Source organism: Lactuca virosa, chromosome 5 (genome assembly GCF_052849685.1).
Source record: "Lactuca virosa cultivar CGN04683 chromosome 5, Lactuca_virosa_CGN04683_v6, whole genome shotgun sequence".
Lineage (NCBI taxonomy): Eukaryota > Viridiplantae > Streptophyta > Magnoliopsida > Asterales > Asteraceae > Lactuca > Lactuca virosa.
In genome coordinates, this window is record NC_136430.1 from 356,721,088 (window position 1) to 356,743,721 (window position 22,634).

The window sequence follows — 22,634 nt, forward strand, 5'->3', positions numbered from 1 at the left end:
GGTATGCCTTAGAGACTGCCGCCCATATCCTTAATCTAGTTCCCACAAAGAAAGTTGCCAAAACTCCTCATGAGATGTGGACTGGTAAAGTACCCAAACTAGACCACATTAAGATTTGGGGTTGCGAGGCTTTTGTGAGACGCGAGACTCATGATAAGCTCGAACCTCGAAGTGAGAGGTGTATTTTCATCGGCTACCCACAGAAATCCTTTGGTTACCTCTTCTACAGACCTAGTGAGAATGTGGTCTTTGTAGCTAGGAGGGCTTTCTTTCAAGAGAGAGAGTTCATAAGCCAAGGAGACAATGGGAGGCAAGTTGACCTTGAAGAAATTCAAGAGTCAAGTGGTGAAGGAACTTCAAACCCTAGCACTCAACTTGAGGAGGAAACTTTTGTTGAGCCAATTGACAAGTCTGTACCTCTGAGGCGTTCCACAAGGGTTAGGAATGCACCTGAGCATTACTATGGATTCCATATTACTGCGGAAGGTGATACACTTATCAGTGATGAGACACTGATAGGTCTGGATGAACCTAACAGTTACGCGGAAGCCATGGCAGGCCCTGAGTCAGCCAAGTGGAAAGAGGCAATGGACAGCGAGATACAGTCCATGTATGGCAATCAAGTTTGGAACTTGGTTGAGAATGTACCAGGTCGTAAGACTGTAGGGTGCAAATGGATCTTCAAGAAGAAGACCGACATGGATGGTAATGTACACACTTATAAGGCACGACTGGTTGCAAAGGGTTTCTCACAAACTCCGGGAGTTGATTATGATGAGACCTTTTCTCCAGTGGCCAAGATTAAGTCTATTAGGGTTCTGTTAGCCATAGCCGCATTTCATGACTATGAAATATGGCAAATGGATGTCAAAACCGCTTTCCTTAATGGAAAGTTGGCTGAGGATGTTTACATGAGTCAGCCAGAGGGTTTTGTCAACACAGAGTACCCTAATAGAGTGTGTAAGCTTGAGAAATCCATTTATGGGTTAAAGCAAGCACCTCGCAGATGGAATCTTTGCTTTGATGAGAAAGTCAAGGAATTTGGTTTTTCTAGGAGTGAAGATGAATCTTGTGTATATGTCAAGGCTAGTGGGAGTATAGTTAGCTTTTTGGTATTGTATGTGGATGACATACTACTCATAGGAAATGACATCCCAACTCTGCAGGAAGTTAAGTCCTGGCTTGGGAAGTGTTTCTCTATGAAGGACCTAGGAGAAGCTGCCTATATTCTAGGGATAAGGATCTTGAGAGACCGGAGTAAAAGACTAATTGGACTTAGTCAGAGTACTTACTTGGATAAGGTGTTGAAGAGATTCGGCATGCAGGACTCCAAGAAAGGAGAGTTACCCATCCAGAGTAATGCCAGATTGAGTAAGACACAAAGCCCTAGTATTGAGGCTGAGATAGCAGAAATGAGTCGAATACCTTATGCTTCGGCTGTAGGATCGATCATGTATGCTATGACGTGTACTCGACCTGATGTAGCCTTTGCTTTGAGCATGGTTAGCAGGTATCAGGGGAACCCTGGCAAGGCACACTGGACTGCGGTAAAGAATATCCTCAAGTACCTACGGAGGACTAAGGACTGGGTCCTTACCCTCGGTGGGAGTGAAGACTTGAGAGTTGTAAGGTATAGTGATGCTAGCTTTCAGACTGATAGGGATAATTTCCGCTCTCAGTCAGGCTGGGTCTTTACCTTAAATGGAGGAGCAATTTCTTGGAAGAGTTCCAAGCAAGAGACAGTGGCTGATTCAACTTGCGAATCAGAGTATATAGCAGCTAGCGAGGCAGCAAAGGAGGCGATATGGCTGAAGAACTTCATTGGAGACCTTGGAGTTGTACCACTATTAAAGAGCCAATGGAAATTTTCTGTGATAGTGAAAGTGCAGTTGCCTTAGCCAAGGAACCAAGGGATCACGGGAGATCCAGACACATCGACAGAAAATACCATTTCATCAGACATCGAATAGAAGAAGGACTCCTCGTGGCAAAGAGGGTATCATCGGATGAGAATCCAGCAGATCCCCTCACGAAGGGACTGACTCGGGTTAAGCATCTCCAGCATGCTCGGAGCATAGGGCTGAAGGATGATATTAGATTTAGTAGTTAGATAACCTTGAAATTTGTAAAGTGTAATTGACATTAGATGATGAATAAAAGGTGTTTTATTTATGAGTAAAGTGTTGCTATCTCTTGTCGATCGTTTACTATATTTCTTTTGCATGTTTTGACTTCCAGAATAATTATGTTTGGTATATCATATTATTCGAACCTCCACAGTCGGTCATATGTCGGAAGTAGGTATGAATCAAGATTGTCATGATTGGTTGCAGAGGTCTAAGTTGTTGGACATGGCTACAACACTCATGAGTACTCATAAGTTCTGAGCATTGGACTCAACCCACGCTCACTGGAATCACTTCATGGAATTTATCTCGAGTGATCGTGAGACGGTAATATCATATAAGTCTTCAAACCTAGAGATATGATTTGTTACTTATGAGTTGGTTATGCATTGATTGTACGTTAACGCATTGGTAACTCGATGTTATAAAACGTGCTTTTGTGTATAATTCAATGAGTGGTAGAACAAACATATGAGTCGAAGTTTATCTGTTCCTTCTTGGATTAAAAGCTGATATCTGGGCCCCTCGATGATTTTGTTTTGACCTATGTACCGGGCCCGGTCAGAACTAAGTTGATGTGTTCAATTAAGTTCTTTGTCAAACAAATCGGAAATCGGGAAACAAACTGCTGGACAATAAGTAAGACATTGTTCCATGTATTTGTCCAGCTGATATCTAGAACGGAGGATTATATGATCACTTATCTTAAATGGTGTATCATCATCTTCTCAGTTCCGAGAGACCTTGAAAGAGCTACGATTGCCGATCGGTTCCTGAAGTATTGCAGTTATAGTTATTAGACTTATCCAAGTGGGAGACTGTTGGATAAGGTGTCTAAGTCCATAACTATTTCTGGTATGTACTTGACCCGACCCGGCATGGTCCATTTGGGTTGCATGGCACCATGCAATTGGATAAACTAAAATAAGAGAAATAACACTTATGGTTTATTAATATATTATAAGTTCTAATATATTAATAATATTATTTAATTAGTTTGATCAAGAATTAATTTAGAATTAATTAAGTGATCAAAAGATAACTAATTAAATATATGGGTAGATTATGTAAATCTTCCATATCTTATATAGTGGGCTAAGAGGCTCCATGGATTATCAAGTTGGGTTCCACCCATAGGATGCTCCATGGGAGTTACAAACCCATGGGTCATGGAAATGAAGAGTCATGACACATTAGGGTTTACATGGTGTAACCCTAGATGTGTCAACACTATATAAGAAACCCATTCTCCACCAAAATCGGCTACACATAAGAAACAAGAGGGCTAGGCCGATTTTAGAAGTGTGTATTCTCTCTAAAGTCATTCCAAAAGCATTTGGTGTTGTGTGAAGCATTTGAGGCATCACACTTGGGGTGCTAGGCTCACAAAGTTTCAAGGATCATAAGCAACAACAAGGTAAGTTATTCTATCTTTCATGCAAGTTAAAATTTGTTCCCCATGTATGCTAGATAGGAATATAACCTTGGAATTCAACTTTGCATGATAATTAGACAAACATAGATCCAAGGTTATTAGGGTTGCATGTACACTTAGGAAGTGTTAGAATGCTCAAAACCCATCATATATATGTGTGTGAAATATTTGCTATTGCTCAAAACGTGCGTTATATATAATTAATGATATACAACGTGCGAACCAGTTATGGTCCAATATGTGTTAAGATGTGTATATAGGATATTATTACTTAAAACTTTGTGTTAAGTATACACTAGTTAGCGTTTCCTAAACGGAGATAGTATCGGAAATTGATTATAAGTATTGTAGGTTTGCCTAGTGATGGGTTAAGACTTAAATGGGATGTTTAGTTCAATTAAGTTTGGACATTGGGTAGTCACTATTTAAGAGTACGTGCGTTGCGAGATTGATGATAGGTGGAGTACGTCCTACGTACAGAAGTACATTTTATGTACGAAGTCCTTTTCAAAGCTCTGTGTCTTGGTTGCTGCTTGTGCCAGGGTACTATTATGTTCTCGGGTACGAGTCTTTCGCATACCAGAGTACTATAATGTGCCAGAAGTACTATCATGTACAAAGTCTTTTTGACAATTTTGTGTGTTGGTTACGGGAGCGTACGGGAGTACTCTAGTAGTATTTTCCCCATACTTTTATTTCGAGAGAGCTTTGGAGTCAGCGTTTCTTTTATGAAGTGATCGACCGAGCTTCATATGTCAGCGTTTTCTTTCACGAAGTAATTAAGGGAACTTCGTAGACTGCCTAATAAAGTGTGTCGGTAATAGACCACTGTTAGGTATGTCTGGTGTTATATTGCTGGATAGGGTGCGTCTGGGGGTGAAATACCTCATGTATTCAGGCCACTGCTAGGCAAAGTTCGATGCTGGATAGGGAGAGTCTGGGGGTATAATACCTCATGATAGTCGGACCATGCCTAGGCATTGTTATCTAGATAACTACCCCTGACTTAATTGTCTTGTGGTTCTTTCTTTTACGAATGAAGGTTCGTGGTGAAACTTATTCCATTCCCCTCATTTGATGTCTTTATTGATCATCGTTTGCTGCTAGGGAATTTCCGAAGCAGCCTCGTCAGTTTGTGGTTCATATCGATTCCTTAGGCTAGATCTCGTAAGATCATTGTATAGGGTCAGTATGTGGGGATCGACGGGATGGGATAGATTGTTTTAGAAATATGATTTATATGTGTTAATAATATTAGTGGTTTTGCAGGATCGAGATATACATTATTATCACATGGTTTGAACTAAGAGCTTTCGTACTCTGTGTTCCTTAGGTGATTGAGTTCACCAGGGATATTTGAACTAAGTGTTCACTAGATGTTTTGAACTATGTGTTCGCCAGGGATATTTGAACTAAGTGTTCATTAGGTGTTTTTGAACTAGGTGTTCATTAGGTATTATTGAACGGAGTGTGTTCAATGGGTGTTCTCGAACTAGGTGTTCATTAATTATTTTGAATTGCGTATTCACCAGAGGTAATCTAAGAACCATGGCAGCACTAGACTTTGTGCCAATTCCTTAGGGCAATCCTTAGGAATGAATGGGAGAAGGGTAATAGGTTCTTAAGGTAAATCTTTAAGAAATAAAAGAAGATAATGGGGGTGGGTAATTGGATTGATTGTTTGATAATTAAATATAATAATTATATTATTGTGGGTTGAAAACCCTATATGCTCACCAGGCTCCCAAGCCTGACCCTCTCAGTTTTCTTTGTATTACAGGTTATGGCACGAGAGCATAAGTTGGCTGACATAACGAGAGATTTTGGATTATAGGCCAGTAGTTATGAATAACTGTTGTAAGGTCTATTTTGTTCCGTTTATGCTTTTGGTCTGTATTGAACATGACATCCCGAGATTTTGTTATATAATGAAAATACATTTCTTTAAAGGAATGCTTTGATAAATTCTTATCATATTTTTGTTTTGGGAACAAGTTCCGCAACTGTTTCTTTTAAAAGATTACTCTGATTTTAAAAACAAAGCATAAACAAATCGGTCTTTTCTGGCCGTGAAATTGGGGATGTCACACAATGAGATTAGCAATGTAATTTGAGTAATCATCCAAAACAGGCAATGAACTTTGAATTGTAGTAAATCTAAAATCAATTCATAAATTGTACATCAAACTTCTAACATTAAACCTTGAACATTTTCAATTAATGTTATCGAGTTGATATGCATTTGATTATTTAGGTATATCGTAAATTGTTTAGCTTCCCCTATTGAATTATGGCGTGAATGTAAAGTTTTACGTTTCACCGTAAACATGAGGCTTTAGTTTGGTTGTCTAACTAATGATTTGGATGAGACAAAAGCATTTGATGAGTGGATTCTTAAAATTAGTGAAGGTAATATTGGTGGCCCTAATGATGGTGAAGCTGAAGTTGAATTTCCAGAAGACGTTGTTGTTCGCTGTACATGTGACCATATTCATTCAATTGTATCCACCATTTATCCATCATTTGAAAACCATCTTAATGATCCATCATATTTTCAGGATAAAGCTATTTTGATACCTACAAATGAAGAATTTGATGCTACCAATGACTACATTTTAGGATTGATGAAAGATGAAGGGAAAACATATATGAGTTCAAATTCTTTATGTGAGATAGAGTTACCAGATTTTTTTGAGGAATCAATCTACTCTTCAGTTGTGTTGAATGGTTTTAAGACATCTAGAATTCTCAACCATAAACTTACACTAAAAATAGGTGTTCCATTCATGCTACTTCGTAATATCGAGCAAACCAAAGGACTATGCAATGGTACTAGATTACATATTGTTAGGATTGGAAGACACGTCATTGAAGCCTGAATCATATATGCTAGATTCTTCAATGAGACTACTTATATACCTTGCAGGAAGTTAACTCCGTCTAATAAAAGAATCTCATTCCGTTTTTAGCGGGAGGCAATTCCTCATAGTTGTTTATTTTGTTATGGCCATTAACAAAAGTCAATGACAATAATTATCAAATGTTGGATTATACTTGCGTATGCCCGTCTTCACTCATTGTCAGTTATATGTTTTTTGTTTCTCGCGTCACAAGTGAAAAAAGATTGAAGTTACTCATATATAACGAGGAAGGTCATCCAACTAATAAAACAAAAAGTTATGTCTACAAAGAGATCCTTCAACGATTATAGATATTTAGGTGTTTCATTGTTTTTTTTTCCAGACATTTCAATGTTACCAATAATGCTAAGTCTGTTTCTGTTACTTTATTATTTTTATAGTGCCAATTTTTTTATACCTTTATATGTACATTTTTATATGTTTCTCCGTGTTTTATGCGGGTCATAATCTAGTAGTTTATTATTCATAAGACTTTTATGCCTTTAATATGTATATAAATGAGTACACCGTTGGGATATCCAGTAACCATTTGCCGTTTATTGGAATAAAGGTAACCTACGAAAAAGCAAATGACGTAATTGCCCTTATGGAAAAGGGCACATGGACATTGAAACGATTGTTGGGTAGATGAAGCACACATAAGATGTATATCTGGTGGGGGTAGCCATCCAACATAAATAAATAAATATGGAGATCATGTTAGTTATAATGAATGGATGGAAGGTGGACATTCATCAAAGATTGAGAATAATTCATTTCTTACCCTTTAAATAACTCCCTCAAGATCTGATTTCTGACCAACCCTCCATGTGATCTTAGGCATTTTAAATAAGGATACAACACTTAAAGCACGATTTACTTTTTTTTAGTTTTACCAAATTATTATATCTTAGATTATTCAGTTAATCTACTTTTGAAAAAAGATTAATGTATGTTATATTTGATATTAAACGGGACAAGTAAAATATAATTAGAAAATATAACTAAAAAAGTAAAGATAAAATGAGAAAAATAAAAAGCCATTTAAATGATTTTTAATTTACACCTCTTATGGATAAAACTATTCTCCTATTATAATAGTTAGATTAAAGTTTTTATCTTACTTTACTACATTAACTATTTATTATAAATAAGAAAATGTATTGAAATAAATGTTTGGACCAATCCGACCCATTTTGCCACACAGCGTTAAAATAATACAATATTTTTCGTTTTGAGTTAGTCCTAAAAAATATTCTTTTAGTAACATTAAGAACCAAATTTACTTATTTATCTCTTAGCAATCTTAACATGATTTTTTGTGATATTAATTTTGGTTTGTAAGGTGAACGCTTTTATCATATTAAATACTAGTTCGAAGCTCATAGCTGACAACGCTATGTTGGTTGCGAAGCCTAAAGGTTAAAATTATGCCTTTTTATTTGTGTAGATATATTTGGTAAAAATAATTGTATTTGTTTATATTTATAAAATTACATAAAAAACTAAAACTAAAAGATCCCAATATGAACTTGAAGTAGCTTGCAGATTATGAAATTTTTGTGTTAAATAAAATATTTAAGCTTGTATGTTCAATCGAACCTGGACCGGTTTTCATCAAGCAGATTAGTTTTTGGTTCTTAATATTGTCTTATATCGGTTCCGGTTCGTTGCCTTCGGATCCGGCTAAAAAACCAGGACCTGTCCAAAATGACATGAATTTTTTTTCCAGTATGTAGTTTACTACTTTTATTTCATTTTAGACTATTTGAAACACATTATTTTATTACATATTGATTGAGTTACATGCCAGCTAAATTTTGTTTACTGTTTCAGCATTGTACACAATTTGTTATCTTTTTAAAATTGTCATAACTCTTTCGTTTGAAATCGAAATGACATGAAAATTTTCCAATATATAGTTTATAGTTTCTACTTCATTTTAGACTATATAAGCATATTATATGGTTACATATTAATTGAATTACAAGACCTGAAACATATATAGGATATCAAAGATGAATTGTTTTCTATTTCGGTATTAAACTGAATTTGTCATCTCTTATAAACTGCCATAAATCTTTCGTTTGAAGTTGTAATGACTTGAAATTATTTCCAATACCAATTGCATTAGCACCATGTACCGGTTCCAACCAGGTATTTGACCAAAAAATCGAGACTGACACCGACATCGGTCTTGGTTTACCAGTCTGATTATTTGTCCTCTCGAATCATCAATTATAGTCCCGGATCCAAAGTGGTTTCGGGCAGGCTCACCTCCATTTCATATAAATCGAGATTTTGTTAAAGAATAAAATTGCTTAAAAACTCTCGAAAGCTCTTGTCAAACATATCCAAAGTATTACCACAAATGTTGTAAAATGCTATAGAAAAAGAGAATGAATGTGTGGGTGAAGTAGTGGGGTTTGATCTTATTAATTTAATCAATCAAAAATTATAACGATTAAAAAAAAAAAAATTCAATGTGATCGGTCTTTCAAAGTATGACAAATTTTGTTTATGAATTTAAAATTATGAAAATATTTCTTTGTTTTTATTCTATTTGGTCGGTAATAATAATACAAAGATCTTGTTGTGCAATCACTCACAAGTATTTTGGTTTGTATATGCATAAACCATGTTCTTGGACTTCAATCATATGTGTTGATTTAACATGTTGTTGGTGTTTAATAATTCTTTTGAGCTCCAGCATATTTAACTAACTTATTATAACGCATTAAAATATAGTTCATAAAAGATTTTTAAAATCAATCTAAATGCATTAGTTCACGACTTAAGGCTCATAAAATATTTATACCGGTATTAAAAAAAAATCCTGATTGAAATATTATGAACTTCAACTTTGGAATGATTCATCGTTCTAAAATAAAATAGGCTTATGAATTATTTAAATTTCGTACTTGTTAATTGTTATCATTTATCAGTGTGGGACCGATTTGTCAAATCCAGACGTCTTTGTCAAGCCTACAAACCCGAAAGCAATACTTTTGAAGATGATTCAAATCCAACTCATTATACTTTGGAGGTAATTTTGTTATGATATCGACAAGTAAACTTAATAGTCCAAAATAAAAGATCAGCCTGTTTTTTAGATATATCTAATAATAATTAAATACAAAAAAAGTTATATCATTAAATTTATCGTTATCTTCTATAATACAACAACAAAATCGACGTAAGATCTGTAAAGATAACGTCTATAATAAAATCTCAAACTCGTCTCCATGGAACTTAAAAATACCATAGCAGAAGTTGTAGAAGGTTTCACATGTAGTGTTTTTTGACATATTAACTTATTAAGTACTCATCCAGAACGTATGTCGTTTTATTTGATAGAAGTTTTTAGTTTATTTTTTACTATAAGATCATAAATTGAACAATTTATATTTTATACCCAAAAACACAATTATAATCAAATGGTATATTAACCACTTTACTTGATAATTTAGCTTTAGCTTATTCATGCAACTCAAACTTGACACGTGAAATGTATTATACTTGGATACGTTCATATAATCCTACCATTTATTATGATTCCCTTTTAAAATTGTATACTTATTCTTTCTTTTAATTATTAATTATGTTATATTGACGTATTTTTGGTAAATATAAATAACTCTAAAGTGAATTTATCAGATGAATTACAAGATATATTAATATAAAATTTGTAATATTCTTCTATTGAATGGAAATATGTTTGATAGGTTTATAAGATTGGTATAAGATCATTGCATCTATATTTGCGTTTGGCCCAACAAATATTATAATTTGCAGAAAGTTGTGATTTGACGTATTTAACTTTTGTTTTTCGGTAAATACGTGGCTTTCTAAAGTTCCACAGTATTTGGCCCGACATGCTTTTTGTGAATCCGTTAACCTGTACTTACGATTTAATTGTCACGTGTTTTTCGTCTTTAATAATAACGATTGTGACTTAAATCACTTATGATCTAAAGTTTAATTATATCAGTAGATGATTTTGACCATAACGATACCAATTTCACTCTAAGGTACCTGATGGAGAATTTGAATCTTATCAAGCAATTCTCTTAGATATCATTTACACACACACACACAAAAAAAAAAAAAAAAAAAAAAAAAAAAAAAAAAACAACGATAGGACAATTTATCACTTGGTGGGCGTAACTGTATGCAAGAATCACGAGCTGTTGGAGAGATTTAGGGGCGTTGGCCAATGTGAGACGTCCTCAATATGACAATATGGATCATGGCTAATGGATCGCATACCTTTTGAAGTGGTCTAGACTCTAAAAGGTAGTTCATGGTATATGTCGAATAACATTGTTATGAAAACGGAAGTCCAACTGCTTATAACTTATTTGGAGGTTTCTCCTTTTATCCATCTTAAGATGTCCGACTAGTTTGTTAGTTTATTTGTTGTCGTCAAAATCGTCTTAATATATTTCTTTTTCCTATAATGTTTTCAATTAAATTATGAGTTTAATTTTTCATAAAGATTTTAGTGTTTATTTATCAACCACATCTTACGAGATAGTGACATTTATGGTATGGATTCTGATTATGTTTGTGCCTTAGTTTCTCTTCGTAACAAGCTTCCGGACATTGACCTTAGCAGTTTTTCTACTAAGGACACCGCCCCCCTAAATCCCAGAATACATTGGCGAGTGCCATTTTTAGTAAAATTGTCCAAGATATGAAATTGTATTTCCACATGACGGCTCGGCAGAAAGCAGTTTTCCAATGTTTACGTGCACCACATGCTTAAGATTTTCTTTTAGTTATCCCTATAGATGAGCTTGGTCAACATATGTCTCCTGTGGAGTATCGTATCATTCTTAAATATCGACTCATGATTCCAATATTCTCGGTCAACGAGATATGTCCGGTGTGCCACAAGGCATGTTTGGACTCTTTTGGAGAGCATGCAGTTCATTGCAAAGAACTCTCGGGGTTTAAATAAAGGCACGATATGGTTAGGGATGTTTTGGTCGACATATTTAAGTGTGTCGGGGTTTCCGCCAAGAAAGAAGCTCATGTGAATTTCCTGACTGACCCAGCAGAACGAAGGTCAACCTTTAGACCTGCTGACGTTTTGATTTTTAGATGGGTTGGAGGGAAACACACATGTGTGGACCTTACAGGGGTATCCCCTCTCGTAGGCTTGAGGCCCGGGGGTTTCACGGTGGGACAAACTATATTAAAAGTTGTTACATGCAAGGTCACCAAACATGAAAAATTGTGCATGAAAAATCAACACGTGTTCGTACCATTTGCATTTGATACGTTTAATTTTCTTGTGTCGGATGCGGTTGAGCTTCTTAGTAGAGTACAACGGATCATGCATAGCAATGTTATATCTCCTAGATCTATGGATGTAGTTTTCAAAAGAATTGGTTTTACCATACAAAAAGGATTAGCGGCGCAACTTGTCGTCTGTTTGTCTTCTTATTCGTTGTACGATGATATATAAGTAAATAAATATTAGTTTTGCGATAAAAAAAATCTAATGGTTGAGGTGTGTAATTATATAAAGAAAATACATGATTCAAACGTTAACATATCCAAAATATCGTTAGTATTATTTGGTTTACCCACATGATATAACCACCTGGAACCAGATTAGCATGGGCCGTCTTTTAAGTAAATGAAGATTTTAAATACTCGATGCATATAAAATTTAATCTCCTAAGATTAAAAAAAAAAACACAAATATCTTGTTTTTGACCTCATTTTCATGTAGTAATATTTATATGCAACTTCATATTCTTGTCTAGTAATCATTAGCAAAAACCTATTGTGCAGATGATATCTTTTTAGCTTTTAAATTTTGTTACATCAGCTTTTCATTAACTTTATCAAACAAACACCTATTAATCTAAACGATCTCCAATCATCGATCACTTTGAAAAACTTTTTTTCCATAATTAACTAATTTATCCATATTTATATTATATGTATTATAAACACGCATTTAAATTTGTCATTTTTAATACAAACATCAATTTTTTTAAATGAAATATTACATGAAAAAAACATTTAATTAAAAAAATATATACATATTTCACAGAAATTTTGACAATTAAATTAAATGGAAAAAAATATTACAACACATTGAATGCAAAAGGCAAAACTAAAAATATAATTTTTTTCGGTTTCTTCCGGAAACACCAAAGAAAATAAATTTTACACATATAATCATGAAAAACACCATAATATTATATCAAAAATAATAATTTAACATTTAATATCAAACATTAAAACAAAATATTATTAATATTCATTAAAAGAAATTAATTTGTTAATAAATAACAAATATTTAAAGTTTAACTATAATTATGGAGTAAAATAAATTAACATTAATTAAAGAGGGGTTGGTTGTATTAAAGACAAACTCAAAAAACCATTTAGTTTATATCGAGTTGTTTTCGACCAAAAAAAGAATGGCCTCCGGTGATAAAAATAACTAGTTTTGAGGTCAATTCTAAATATTCGACCTCCCATTGAAGCCGAGCTAGAGATAAGAAGAAGAGAAAGGGAAAGAGAAATAAGCGAAATAAACTCACTTCAGAGTTATCGAAAAACTCTGCGGAACACATCATAGATGAAATTCATTTTCCTTCGGAGGACAATCTTATGAGAAATGACTCTCCAGTCAAATTATCGATCCCAACAGAACCTCAACCATGATTGTCCATTTGCCGATAGCCTTAACTAGCAAAAACTCAACACTTCGAACCTAAGATTCAAAAGCCTACGGAATCATCATTTGTGTCCACTAAACAATCACCACACAGTAAAAAGAAGAGTGGGGAATAAAGTTTTTCAAGCGATCAGTTCAAGAAGTTGGAAGACAACTTGATTCAATCTTGTTATCCATTCAAGAATCAAAGATTTATGGGTCAAACTTTGTCACTATTACGGACCTCGACAAAATTCTACAACAGGTTCAAAATTGAATTTCATAAGCATAAATGAAAATATTAGAGGAGATACATGTATTGGAAAAGAAAGTGACTACGGAGATGGCACTTTCAAATGTATCTCTTACCTCCGCAAATATCAAAAATAACGAAGACTTGTCAAAAATCGTGCCACAGGAAATCAAATACTACTAGACGAATTGTTGTACCATCGCACAAACTACCTAGTTATGTCTAAAATAAATGTCAAAATTCTAAACAATGCAATTCGGATTATGGATGTTCCCCTTAGACGAAATCGAAAAAATGAACAATGACATTGAAGTTGTTGAAGACGTCCTGAAGAAACCAACTCTTGACTTAGGGTTAGACAGGTTATGCAAAACTATGATTGCATCTTTCCTCAAAATATTTGATAATCTTGATGATATTCTAGGTTTGCAAATAAGGCTGGCCTTCTTCCACAAAAGGAGGAGAAGATATCGAAAAACATATTCACATTGAAGATCTCTCAAAGAGAAATTGGATAAGAGAAAATATAAGAAGAAGAAGAAGAAGAAAGACATCCTCCTCCCTTACTACAAAAATGATCAACCATCATCCGTCATTCCAGAGCAAACGATCCCTCAAGGGAGTTCAAGATGCCCCTTAAAAAGATTTGAGCAAGAAGCTTGTTACAGAAGAATAACATCCCAAGACTCCTCCCCGAAGTCTAGATTTATATGAGGAATTTAGAAACACAAATAGAAAAACATGAAGATCTTGATCGTCTCCTTCTACTGAGCTTTCACATAAAAATGTGTTTAATAACATTATTTTTTATGTCAAAGAAAATATTGCAGAATCGATTACTAAAACATTTCATCTACAAGATCCATGGTATATAATGATCCAAAAACTCAACGACCTAGATAATATTCCTTTAGAAACTTTTGAACCTCCTCTCACAGCATAATTTGATTCGGACATCCTAAACTCTCCAAACAAAAGATACTTTCTAGTTTTTTTTTTCATATGGATCAAATCATTATGGTAGATGAAAGATTCTACAAAGAAAGAACGCAAGAAGATTTCTTCAACAAAAACGGCAAGTCCGGAAACCATTACCAAAATAGAAGGCATCGAAGAGCTAAGACAGAGATGAATCCATACCCGACATTTGACCCCAAGCACCATCTTTTGAAAGACAGTGTCCAAGTAACCATAGCTTAAAGAATCATAAGCTTTCTCAAAATCTACTTTTAAGACCATATGCTTCTTTCTGATTATCTTTATGTCATGCGATGATTTCATTTAAGATTAAGGGTTTGTCTAAAATTTGACGTCCTTTAATGAAGGTTGATTGCTCGATGCTTATGACTTCTCCAATAACCTCACATAACTAGTTAGTCAAAAGTTTGCAAATAATTATATATTGACAATCAGTAAAGGCTTATAGGTTGATAATCTTTAACACACTTCTAGTCTTGAACTTAAAGGATGAGAGTTGTAAACGCACTTCTAGTCTTGAACTTTAAGGATGAGAGTTGTAAACGGAGGATTGTAACCATTCATTAAGACGCTTGATTTTCTTGAAATTGCAAACCAAATTAATGACATCCTCGTTGACAATTTCCCAAAATCTTTTAATGAAATTAAAAGTTAAACCATCGTGTTCCAATGATATTTCATCCAAGAAGGCTAGAATCCCACACCGGTTTTAGTTTTCCAACCGCCAAAAATGATTCTTCGATAACATGTCACAAGATTTTCTTGAGATATGTGGATATCATACCACACCATACCATACTATTGCACTGTCACGTAATCGACACTTTATTTTTCCCTCGTCTCACAAAACTGAAAGGTGTCATACCTCACTTTACCATTTTATTTCTTCTTTTTTTAATTGAATAAAAAATATAATTTAATAAAACGAAAAAAACTTCATTAATTTAATTAAATAAATAAATACATTACATAAAAAACGACAATTAAATAAAAACACTACTTGTAATATTTTTTCAAGATGTCCGCTCTAGCCCTGAAAAACATATCGAGCTCGTTTCCGGTGAGGTAATCCAATTGTTTTGTTAAAAATTTCATATCCCAACTTTTTTGCTTCTCCTCTCTAGCTTTCTTTTTCTCCTTCAATTTCTCCTTTTCAAAATTCAAATTGTAAATTTTGAAATTACTAGCAACTCTGTGAATGTCATCTCCTCTTCCCGTTCCCGATGTATTTGACAAAGAGACTCTCTTTTTCGCCTTATCTCGGCCCATCGGTCAAACTGCCTTTTCAAGCTCGAGTTCATCCATTTCGTTCAAATCAACCCCAAAACGCGCATCAGATGAAGTAGTGTAACTCGTCTCGAAAACTTTGGTTTTTTCGAACCATCTTCTTTGCTACCAAAATCTTCTACCCATTTTCGGAATGTGGATAAAAACCTCCAAACATCTATTAGAAACTTGAACGCTTTTTATTATTATCAATAAGAAAAATTTTAAGGTTCGTCTCTAAAAATTGTTTATCGCCTTCTCCGTTTTCCGTTGAATTACCAAATTGTTGTAAATATTGTTGAATTTTATGACATATTTGTTCATCTCGCGAAACTTGCTAGTACGTTCATCTTTAGTGTGGTAATCGTCACGACCCATAAATTTAGGAAATCGTTGCATAATGTGTCACCAAAAATGGTCATTTTTTTGCCCATTTCCAGTTTTAAAATCCTTTGAAATGTCGATCCATGATTGCGCTAAAATCATCTCTTCGTCCGGTTGCCATTGTTGAGACATCGTCTTCTCTTTTCGACCCGATGCTTTTTCCTTTACCTCGTCTTTTGGGGTTGCATGGTTCGGGTTGGGTTTCCCAAACAATTTGGGGTTCGGGCTCCGGTTTGGTTTCCCGAATAAATTTGACTTCCAATTCAGGAACGTATTCGAGGAGAGGGGAATTTTTTTGAAACATGGGTGGGTTAAGAGGTTGCATCGTGTAATATTGTTGTGGTATTTGTTGGTATTAAATTTGTTGGGTTTGGGGTTGGGGTCGGGGCGAAATCGTAGACGTATCAATTTGTGGTCGGTAAACGGATGATTCCAATGGAGGAACATTTGCATGCGATTTGCTACGAGCGGTAAATTGAGAGTTGTCTGGATTCATTTTTAGAATGCACGGGTTTGAAATGTGGTATGAATTGAAAAAGGTTTAGGTATGAAATATATGATTAATAGTTGTGAATTTATAGTGTTTTTTGAAAAAAAAAATATAGATTTCTAGTCGTTTGCCAATGGTCAAAAAAAGGGTAAAAAACTTTGAATTTGGGTGCGGTCAAACCATCTCGTGCGGGACTCATACCACTTCTTTTTTAGGGGTAGAGCGGTCTTTATTGCACACCGCGGTGACACGTCACATACGACGGTGTGCGGTAGGTGGCATACCGAGGGCTCTAATAACAAAGTTAGAGAAAAAAAAATCATATTTCACAGATGCTTCGTCCCCCACTTTCCATCTCCCATAATATTACAAATGGTATCGTGTCTTATTTTTATTGTTGAAATTCCATGAAAGAATTTTGAGTTTTCATAACCTTTGATCCCCAAATGGATTTTATCATTTTGAGCTAAACTAAAAGTGCACAAAAACCTGTTTTAAACCGGTTCCGATAAAAAAAATGTCTTCTTTAAACTGGTATAGGAAAACTGGTTTCGATTATAATCGGTTCGGTCTTTTTGAAATGAAATTTTAATAAAAAAATCGGCTTTTCGAATTATAAAACCGGTTCGGTTCAGTCCTTTAGAAAAGTCGGTAAAGTTTTTCGATTTAATAAAAAACTAGTTCCTAACTGCCAATTCAGTTAGGTTTTAACTAGTCCGGTTAAGCTTATTTCTTCCTATTCACTTTGTGTACCACTAAGCTATATACATAACTTCAAGCATTATATATCCACCAATGTCTTAATACATGTAATTCTAGAGCGACTCCAGCTTCGCCCTTGAATTTCCATTTTTTGGTTCTCAGTTCTTTGAATTTTTATTTTTCAGTTAGAGTCGGTTCAGTTAAATTCCGGAACCGACCTCATCCCTAATGTAAACATATGAAATTTAAAACTTCATATTATATCTTTTAATTTGTTACTTTCAAATGGGTTAGTTTAATTGTTTTGGCTTCTCAGTTTTTAAATTAAAGCACGCTATGGGACGGTTTTTCCACCAACAATTTTCATGTGACCCAACATCATTTTGAGACAAAAACAGTGAAAGAGTTGAAGCTTTATATGGATCCCACATCTTACATTACATACACCAATAATTTGGATGTGAATGTCCCATGTATAAAGGAATCCTTATCTACTTATAATTTTGCGTTTTTTTTTTCTTTGTACAAATATCTTATGACGGCAAGTTTTATGTCATTAGAAAATAAAAAATAAATAAATAAATTGGGCTTGATCCCTTGTATTTACTCAAGCCGAACATGCTCCGTTACTATACTTTTGAGTTTGGAATATCCAAATGTACGAACATCAAAGTACTTTGGTGATATCTCATTCGACAATACGACTTGTTACTACTAAAGCTATATATCTTCTTCAAATGTCTGGACTTTTGAAATGCTATATATTAAGTAAAAATTGAACCGTGAATTTTAACTTATTTCAAACTATTCGAATAAATATGAAAATCAAAATCAGAATAGATTTACTTGATTCGCATCAGATGAAATCGGTTCCTAAAAATGACCAAACTAAAAGCATTAACATACCAAACTAGTAAAAGATAAACTATACAAATCTAAGAAGAAGCTGATCCATAATGAAAAGCTGATGAAAGTTCAGGGGCTAAAATGAACAAGTAACATCAACAGGATAAAGAAAAAAGAAAGACTATTGGCTGACAAAAGGATCTGGCTCCTCTTTTCGATGCCTATTGAATAAGACAACTCTCCATATCCGCTGATTAAATTCTCAGATCAACTCCGGCGAACGGGAACAGTAATTGGCCGAAAATATTCTCTGAAATTTTGGCGGGAAAATGTCTGGGAAAGGAGCAAAAGGTTTGCTAACGGGGAAAACAAACGTATTATCCAACAAGGACAAAGACAAGAAGAAGCCAACCACTCGCTCTTCACGCGCCGGTCTCCAGGTTTCTTCTCCTTTCCTCAATCTCCGATTCACCGGCGAACGGAAACGGAGAATCGGAGAGAAGACTGTGTTGACTTTAGTCAGATCTGATAAAAACGAATGGAGTTTGTTTAATTAGATTGTTATGCGATCTGTGCAGTTTCCGGTGGGTCGAGTTCACCGGCTTCTGAAGACGAGAGTTGCTGCTAACGGAAGAGTTGGAGCAACGGCAGCTGTTTACACGGCGGCTATACTAGAGTATCTGACGGCGGAGGTGCTTGAGTTAGCCGGTAACGCAAGCAAGGATTTGAAAGTGAAACGTATAACACCAAGACATTTACAGCTTGCGATAAGAGGAGATGAAGAACTTGACACACTTATAAAAGGAACGATTGCTGGTGGTGGAGTTATTCCTCACATTCACAAGTCACTCATCAACAAATCTTCCAAAGAGTAAAAAACTAAAACAATATATCATATAGTTAATAGCTTGAAAACTTGGAAATTCTATCTATCTCTTGTGTTTGTGGTGATTTGGAATTTTTACATGTTTAGTCCTTGTGGTTGGAAAGTTGTTTTTTAAGGTCGGCAATTTCTTTACCTTGATGCTGGAAGGATAGAAGGGTATATATATATATATATATATATATATATATATATATATATAAGAAAATTTACTATTTATTAGTGTTTGAATGTATAGAGAATAGAGAATGAAATGTGATGGTTACCTTGTATAATGCATCCCAACAGAAATTCCACCTCATTTGCAGTGTGCACCACTCGAGTGCCATCTCAAATTCAATGGTATTTGGCTGTGAAAAGTGGGATGTGGAAACTGCATTTCTCTACACACAAAAAAAGGAAGGCTGTTGATTCTAGATTTATCTAGAAAGATAGTACTAGAAATCTTTAGCAAAAAAGCTAAAAGCTCTCAGATAATAGGGTAAAGTAAAAGAAGGTTAAAATTACCATATCCATAGACCGCATTTGTTTCATGGTTTTTATTGTTAAATGACCAAAGTACCTTGATTTTTTACCGGTCTCCTTCAATTAAGGTCTACTACCAACAATGGGTCTGAAATTGTGAACCCAAAACTTGTTACCAAAATTGAAAATGTAATATAATTAAATCAACATGATGCAAAAAAAATACAATGAGCAAAGTCTACCTTAGATCTCCAAGCATTAGACATCTGGTTTTTAACTCGGAAATAGCAAAGTCTGCTTCATCTTTTGAGTTAAATATCACAAGAGCTTGTCCTAATACAAAAAGATAAATAAAACAATTAACAAAGCACAAATATTGTCTTGCATGTATCAAATGGTTATATACCATTGTATGGACTCGAATATGCGTTACGTTGTATCATCTTTGCACTAGCCTTTTTATGAAAAGCATCCAAAACTATATCCTGATAAAAAATAAAAAATAAAAAAGTGGAAAATTTGGGAATGATAAATTATTAAATTACCATATGAAGTATGAACAGAGTATAGTTTTAAAATATTAACATGCCTCTACTTCTAATGATGTAAGGGATGGATCCAGATTCTCTAGTAATACAAGGGAGCCTGTTTCATTGGCTATCTGCATCCTTTCCTCCCATGGCTGCTCAAAAGAATGAAAATATTAACTTATTCAATTCAGATTTATGCGTCTTTTTGTAACATTTTTCAGTTTATATTACTTCATATTGCAGAAAAAATCCATGGTGTATGATAAATCTATAAAAAAAACTGTAGATAAGTAGATAACTCACTTGTTCCTTGAACCAATTGCTTGAATCCTGCATGCACATGGATACGTAGTATCTAAGTCTTCAAAGTTAATGAATTCAAAATAAGAATGATTCATATGCCAAAGTAAGAAAATAAGACCATTTATATATATTAAATGATTTACCAATTTTGGTCTTTTTGTGGGCTTATCAGGTTCAACTTTAGAGTCTTGCAGCTTCCTTTTGTTCAAGTGACAAGAATCAGTTGCATTTGCACGAGGAAACCTAAAATCTGTAAACATAGGTCAAGTAAAAGTGATTAAAAAAAATTATTGGACTAAAAAACAAAATTTATTAAAATTACCAGATTCTTCATCTTTTACTGCAGTAGAACAGTGACCTGTTTCAAACTTGGAAGATGAAATTGATTTCCCTGCAACTTTGGAGTTCCAATTGGATTTTGGAGGAGTGCCAATTTCCAAATGTTTTCTCTGATTAAAGAAGAATCCAACTGAATCCATATTGGAACAAAAAGATTCAGGACATTTAGAAAGTATTAAGTTATCACATGAACAAATTTAGAAAGTATAAAGTTATCACAATTCACACAAACCTTCAACTCCAGCTATCTTATCGGGAAATCTTTCTGATAATATTAATCTTTCAACATCAAATGTCTTGTAAAATACATAATCAGACATCTCCACTTCTTCAATAGATGCTTGAGGGTTCCTCTTGTCCTTTGATGTGCATACAACATCGCATTTCCCTGCTATTGTTTCCTAGAAAGAGATAGTTGCAAATTAGTAAAGATGAAAAAAGGCCAAAAGGGCATATTTGGAAGAGTTTAAAAATGATGTTTGATTACCAGGGGGTTGACATTTAAGAGACCTTCACCTACACCTGAAGCCAAGAATAATTCATTGTTGAGTGTATGAGTGCCTCTTAAATACCTTTGAACGTGTGTGGGATGAAAATACCAGACAACTTTCACTTTCTTCTCAAGATGTTTTGTCTCATATATCTCAGTAAGTTTACCAATATAGGGCTCTGGTTGACCTTCACACCATATGTATACAGAATCATAAAGGAAGTAGTCTACACCATCGTAGGTAAATGATCTATAATATTGCCTATCATGCTTCTTTCCATCATTTTGCTCCTTTCGCCCCCATTTGAACTCGATATTCTCAGAAGATGCATTTGCCTTTCCTTTAATATGATCTGACATATCTGTAGATTACAAATTAATGGAAGAATATTACATATCTGGAAACTGTAATATCCAGAAGCGAAACACCAAAAGAGAATCAACAACAAATCAACAACCTGCTAGGATGGAAGAAAGTCCTGAAATGAGAATTCAATCACGAACGACCTTATTTACTAGCATCATCAACTGCTTTCAATATCTACAAAAAAACGCTGCGTAGTTAATTGGATATGAAAAATCACGATTATTCAAGCAAAACAGGAGAAAAATCACACAGAAGATAAAAACCAGCACTGATATGATACAACGATGAAAACCACTACTAGAAACCCTAGACGCTGAAATAAATTCAAAATCTACAGTGAGAAAATAAACAGATAACAAACGCATGAGCATAAACAAATGCTGCATCGGGAGAAAAACTTAAATCACATTCACAACAGGTTGGCGAGAGAAAACACAAGAAACATAACAAGAAGAAAGACCCTGCTATAGACCCTAGATATCTGTATCGACGGTTTAAAAAAATTAAAATCTAGTGTGAGGAAACAGTTAGAGATGCGTAATCACAAACAAACGCATAAGAAATAGACTGATCAATAACCTTGCTAGTTCGAACTCGGCGTTCGGAAATTTAAAATCTAGTGAGAGAAAACGGATGGTAGATGCTTGATCATACACAAATGCGTCAAAAAAAAATACCGAACTCGCCGCTCGGAAAATGTTGATCATTAACACAGACACAGTGATATTGCTATGGCGGAAACAGCAAAAAGTAAAATGGTTATCGGATAACTTTGAGGGGGGGAAGGAGCAAAGGCTACGAGGCTATGGCGGAAACAGTAAAAGATAAATGACTGCTAATATGCGCCAGGGAGGGATGAGAACCAAAGGCTACGAGTCTATGGAATCGAACAGAATCGCCGCCGTACACTCTTTCACAAAATTGCGTGACCATGCATTGCATTGTCTTCCCAGGGTGAAAGGATGGTGCTGTCAGCGTGTCATGTAGAAGGGATTTTAGTGAAATGAAAATCTTTGAGGCCCCATAAAATCCAAATTACTTTTACGTCTTAAATAAATAATTGTTATTGAGAGGGTGTTTGGATAAATTAGTTTAGCTTATTGTTTATTAGCTTATTTGTGGTGGGAATAAACAATAAGTAAGGGGGGAGATGCTTATTAAAATTAGTTTATTCCTAACACAATAAGCTGATTTT

At 34.5% G+C, this 22,634-nt stretch overlaps 2 protein-coding genes across 3 annotated transcripts; one reads left to right on the forward strand and one right to left on the reverse strand.

Annotated features, from left to right (window-relative positions):
* Positions 1-15,314: 15,314 nt before the first annotated feature.
* On the reverse strand, positions 15,315-22,421 carry LOC145116606 (protein ANTI-SILENCING 1-like). Of its 2 annotated transcripts, XR_013712218.1 has the most exons (13): positions 22,019-22,421; positions 21,531-21,613; positions 21,070-21,434; positions 20,815-20,983; positions 20,566-20,712; positions 20,387-20,493; positions 20,244-20,270; positions 20,000-20,092; positions 19,817-19,895; positions 19,653-19,743; positions 19,453-19,558; positions 19,212-19,328; positions 15,315-15,818 (listed from the first exon to the last, which is right to left on the reverse strand). XR_013712218.1 is itself a non-coding variant. In XM_079052936.1 (11 exons), exons 3-11 carry the CDS (start codon positions 21,430-21,432, stop codon positions 19,534-19,536), a joined length of 1,101 nt encoding a protein of 366 aa, XP_078909062.1. In that variant the 5' UTR covers positions 21,433-21,434; positions 21,531-21,613; positions 22,019-22,421; the 3' UTR covers positions 19,246-19,533. The 2 variants fall into 2 exon arrangements, 1 of the variants encoding a protein (XP_078909062.1); XM_079052936.1 differs by lacking the exon at positions 15,315-15,818 and having other exon boundaries at positions 19,246-19,558.
* LOC145116607 (putative histone H2A variant 3) lies at positions 18,242-19,080 on the forward strand. Its single transcript, XM_079052937.1, has 2 exons — positions 18,242-18,502; positions 18,641-19,080. Exons 1-2 carry the CDS (start codon positions 18,392-18,394, stop codon positions 18,935-18,937), a joined length of 408 nt encoding a protein of 135 aa, XP_078909063.1. The 5' UTR covers positions 18,242-18,391; the 3' UTR covers positions 18,938-19,080.
* Positions 22,422-22,634: the final 213 nt, after the last annotated feature.

Excerpts from the sequence above, each read along its gene's own strand:
- LOC145116606 (XM_079052936.1), bottom strand. The coding sequence starts at position 21,432 with ATGTCAGATCATATTAAAGGAAAGGCAAATGCATCTTCTGAGAATATC. Across the intron at positions 20,093-20,243 it reads GCAATTGGTTCAAGGAACAA|CCATGGGAGGAAAGGATGCA; the intron begins GTGAGTTATCTA and ends TCTTTTGAGCAG. Across the intron at positions 19,559-19,652 it reads CTAATGCTTGGAGATCTAAG|ACCCATTGTTGGTAGTAGAC; the intron begins GTAGACTTTGCT and ends TCACAATTTCAG.
- LOC145116607 (XM_079052937.1), top strand. The coding sequence starts at position 18,392 with ATGTCTGGGAAAGGAGCAAAAGGTTTGCTAACGGGGAAAACAAACGTA. Across the intron at positions 18,503-18,640 it reads CTTCACGCGCCGGTCTCCAG|TTTCCGGTGGGTCGAGTTCA; the intron begins GTTTCTTCTCCT and ends CGATCTGTGCAG.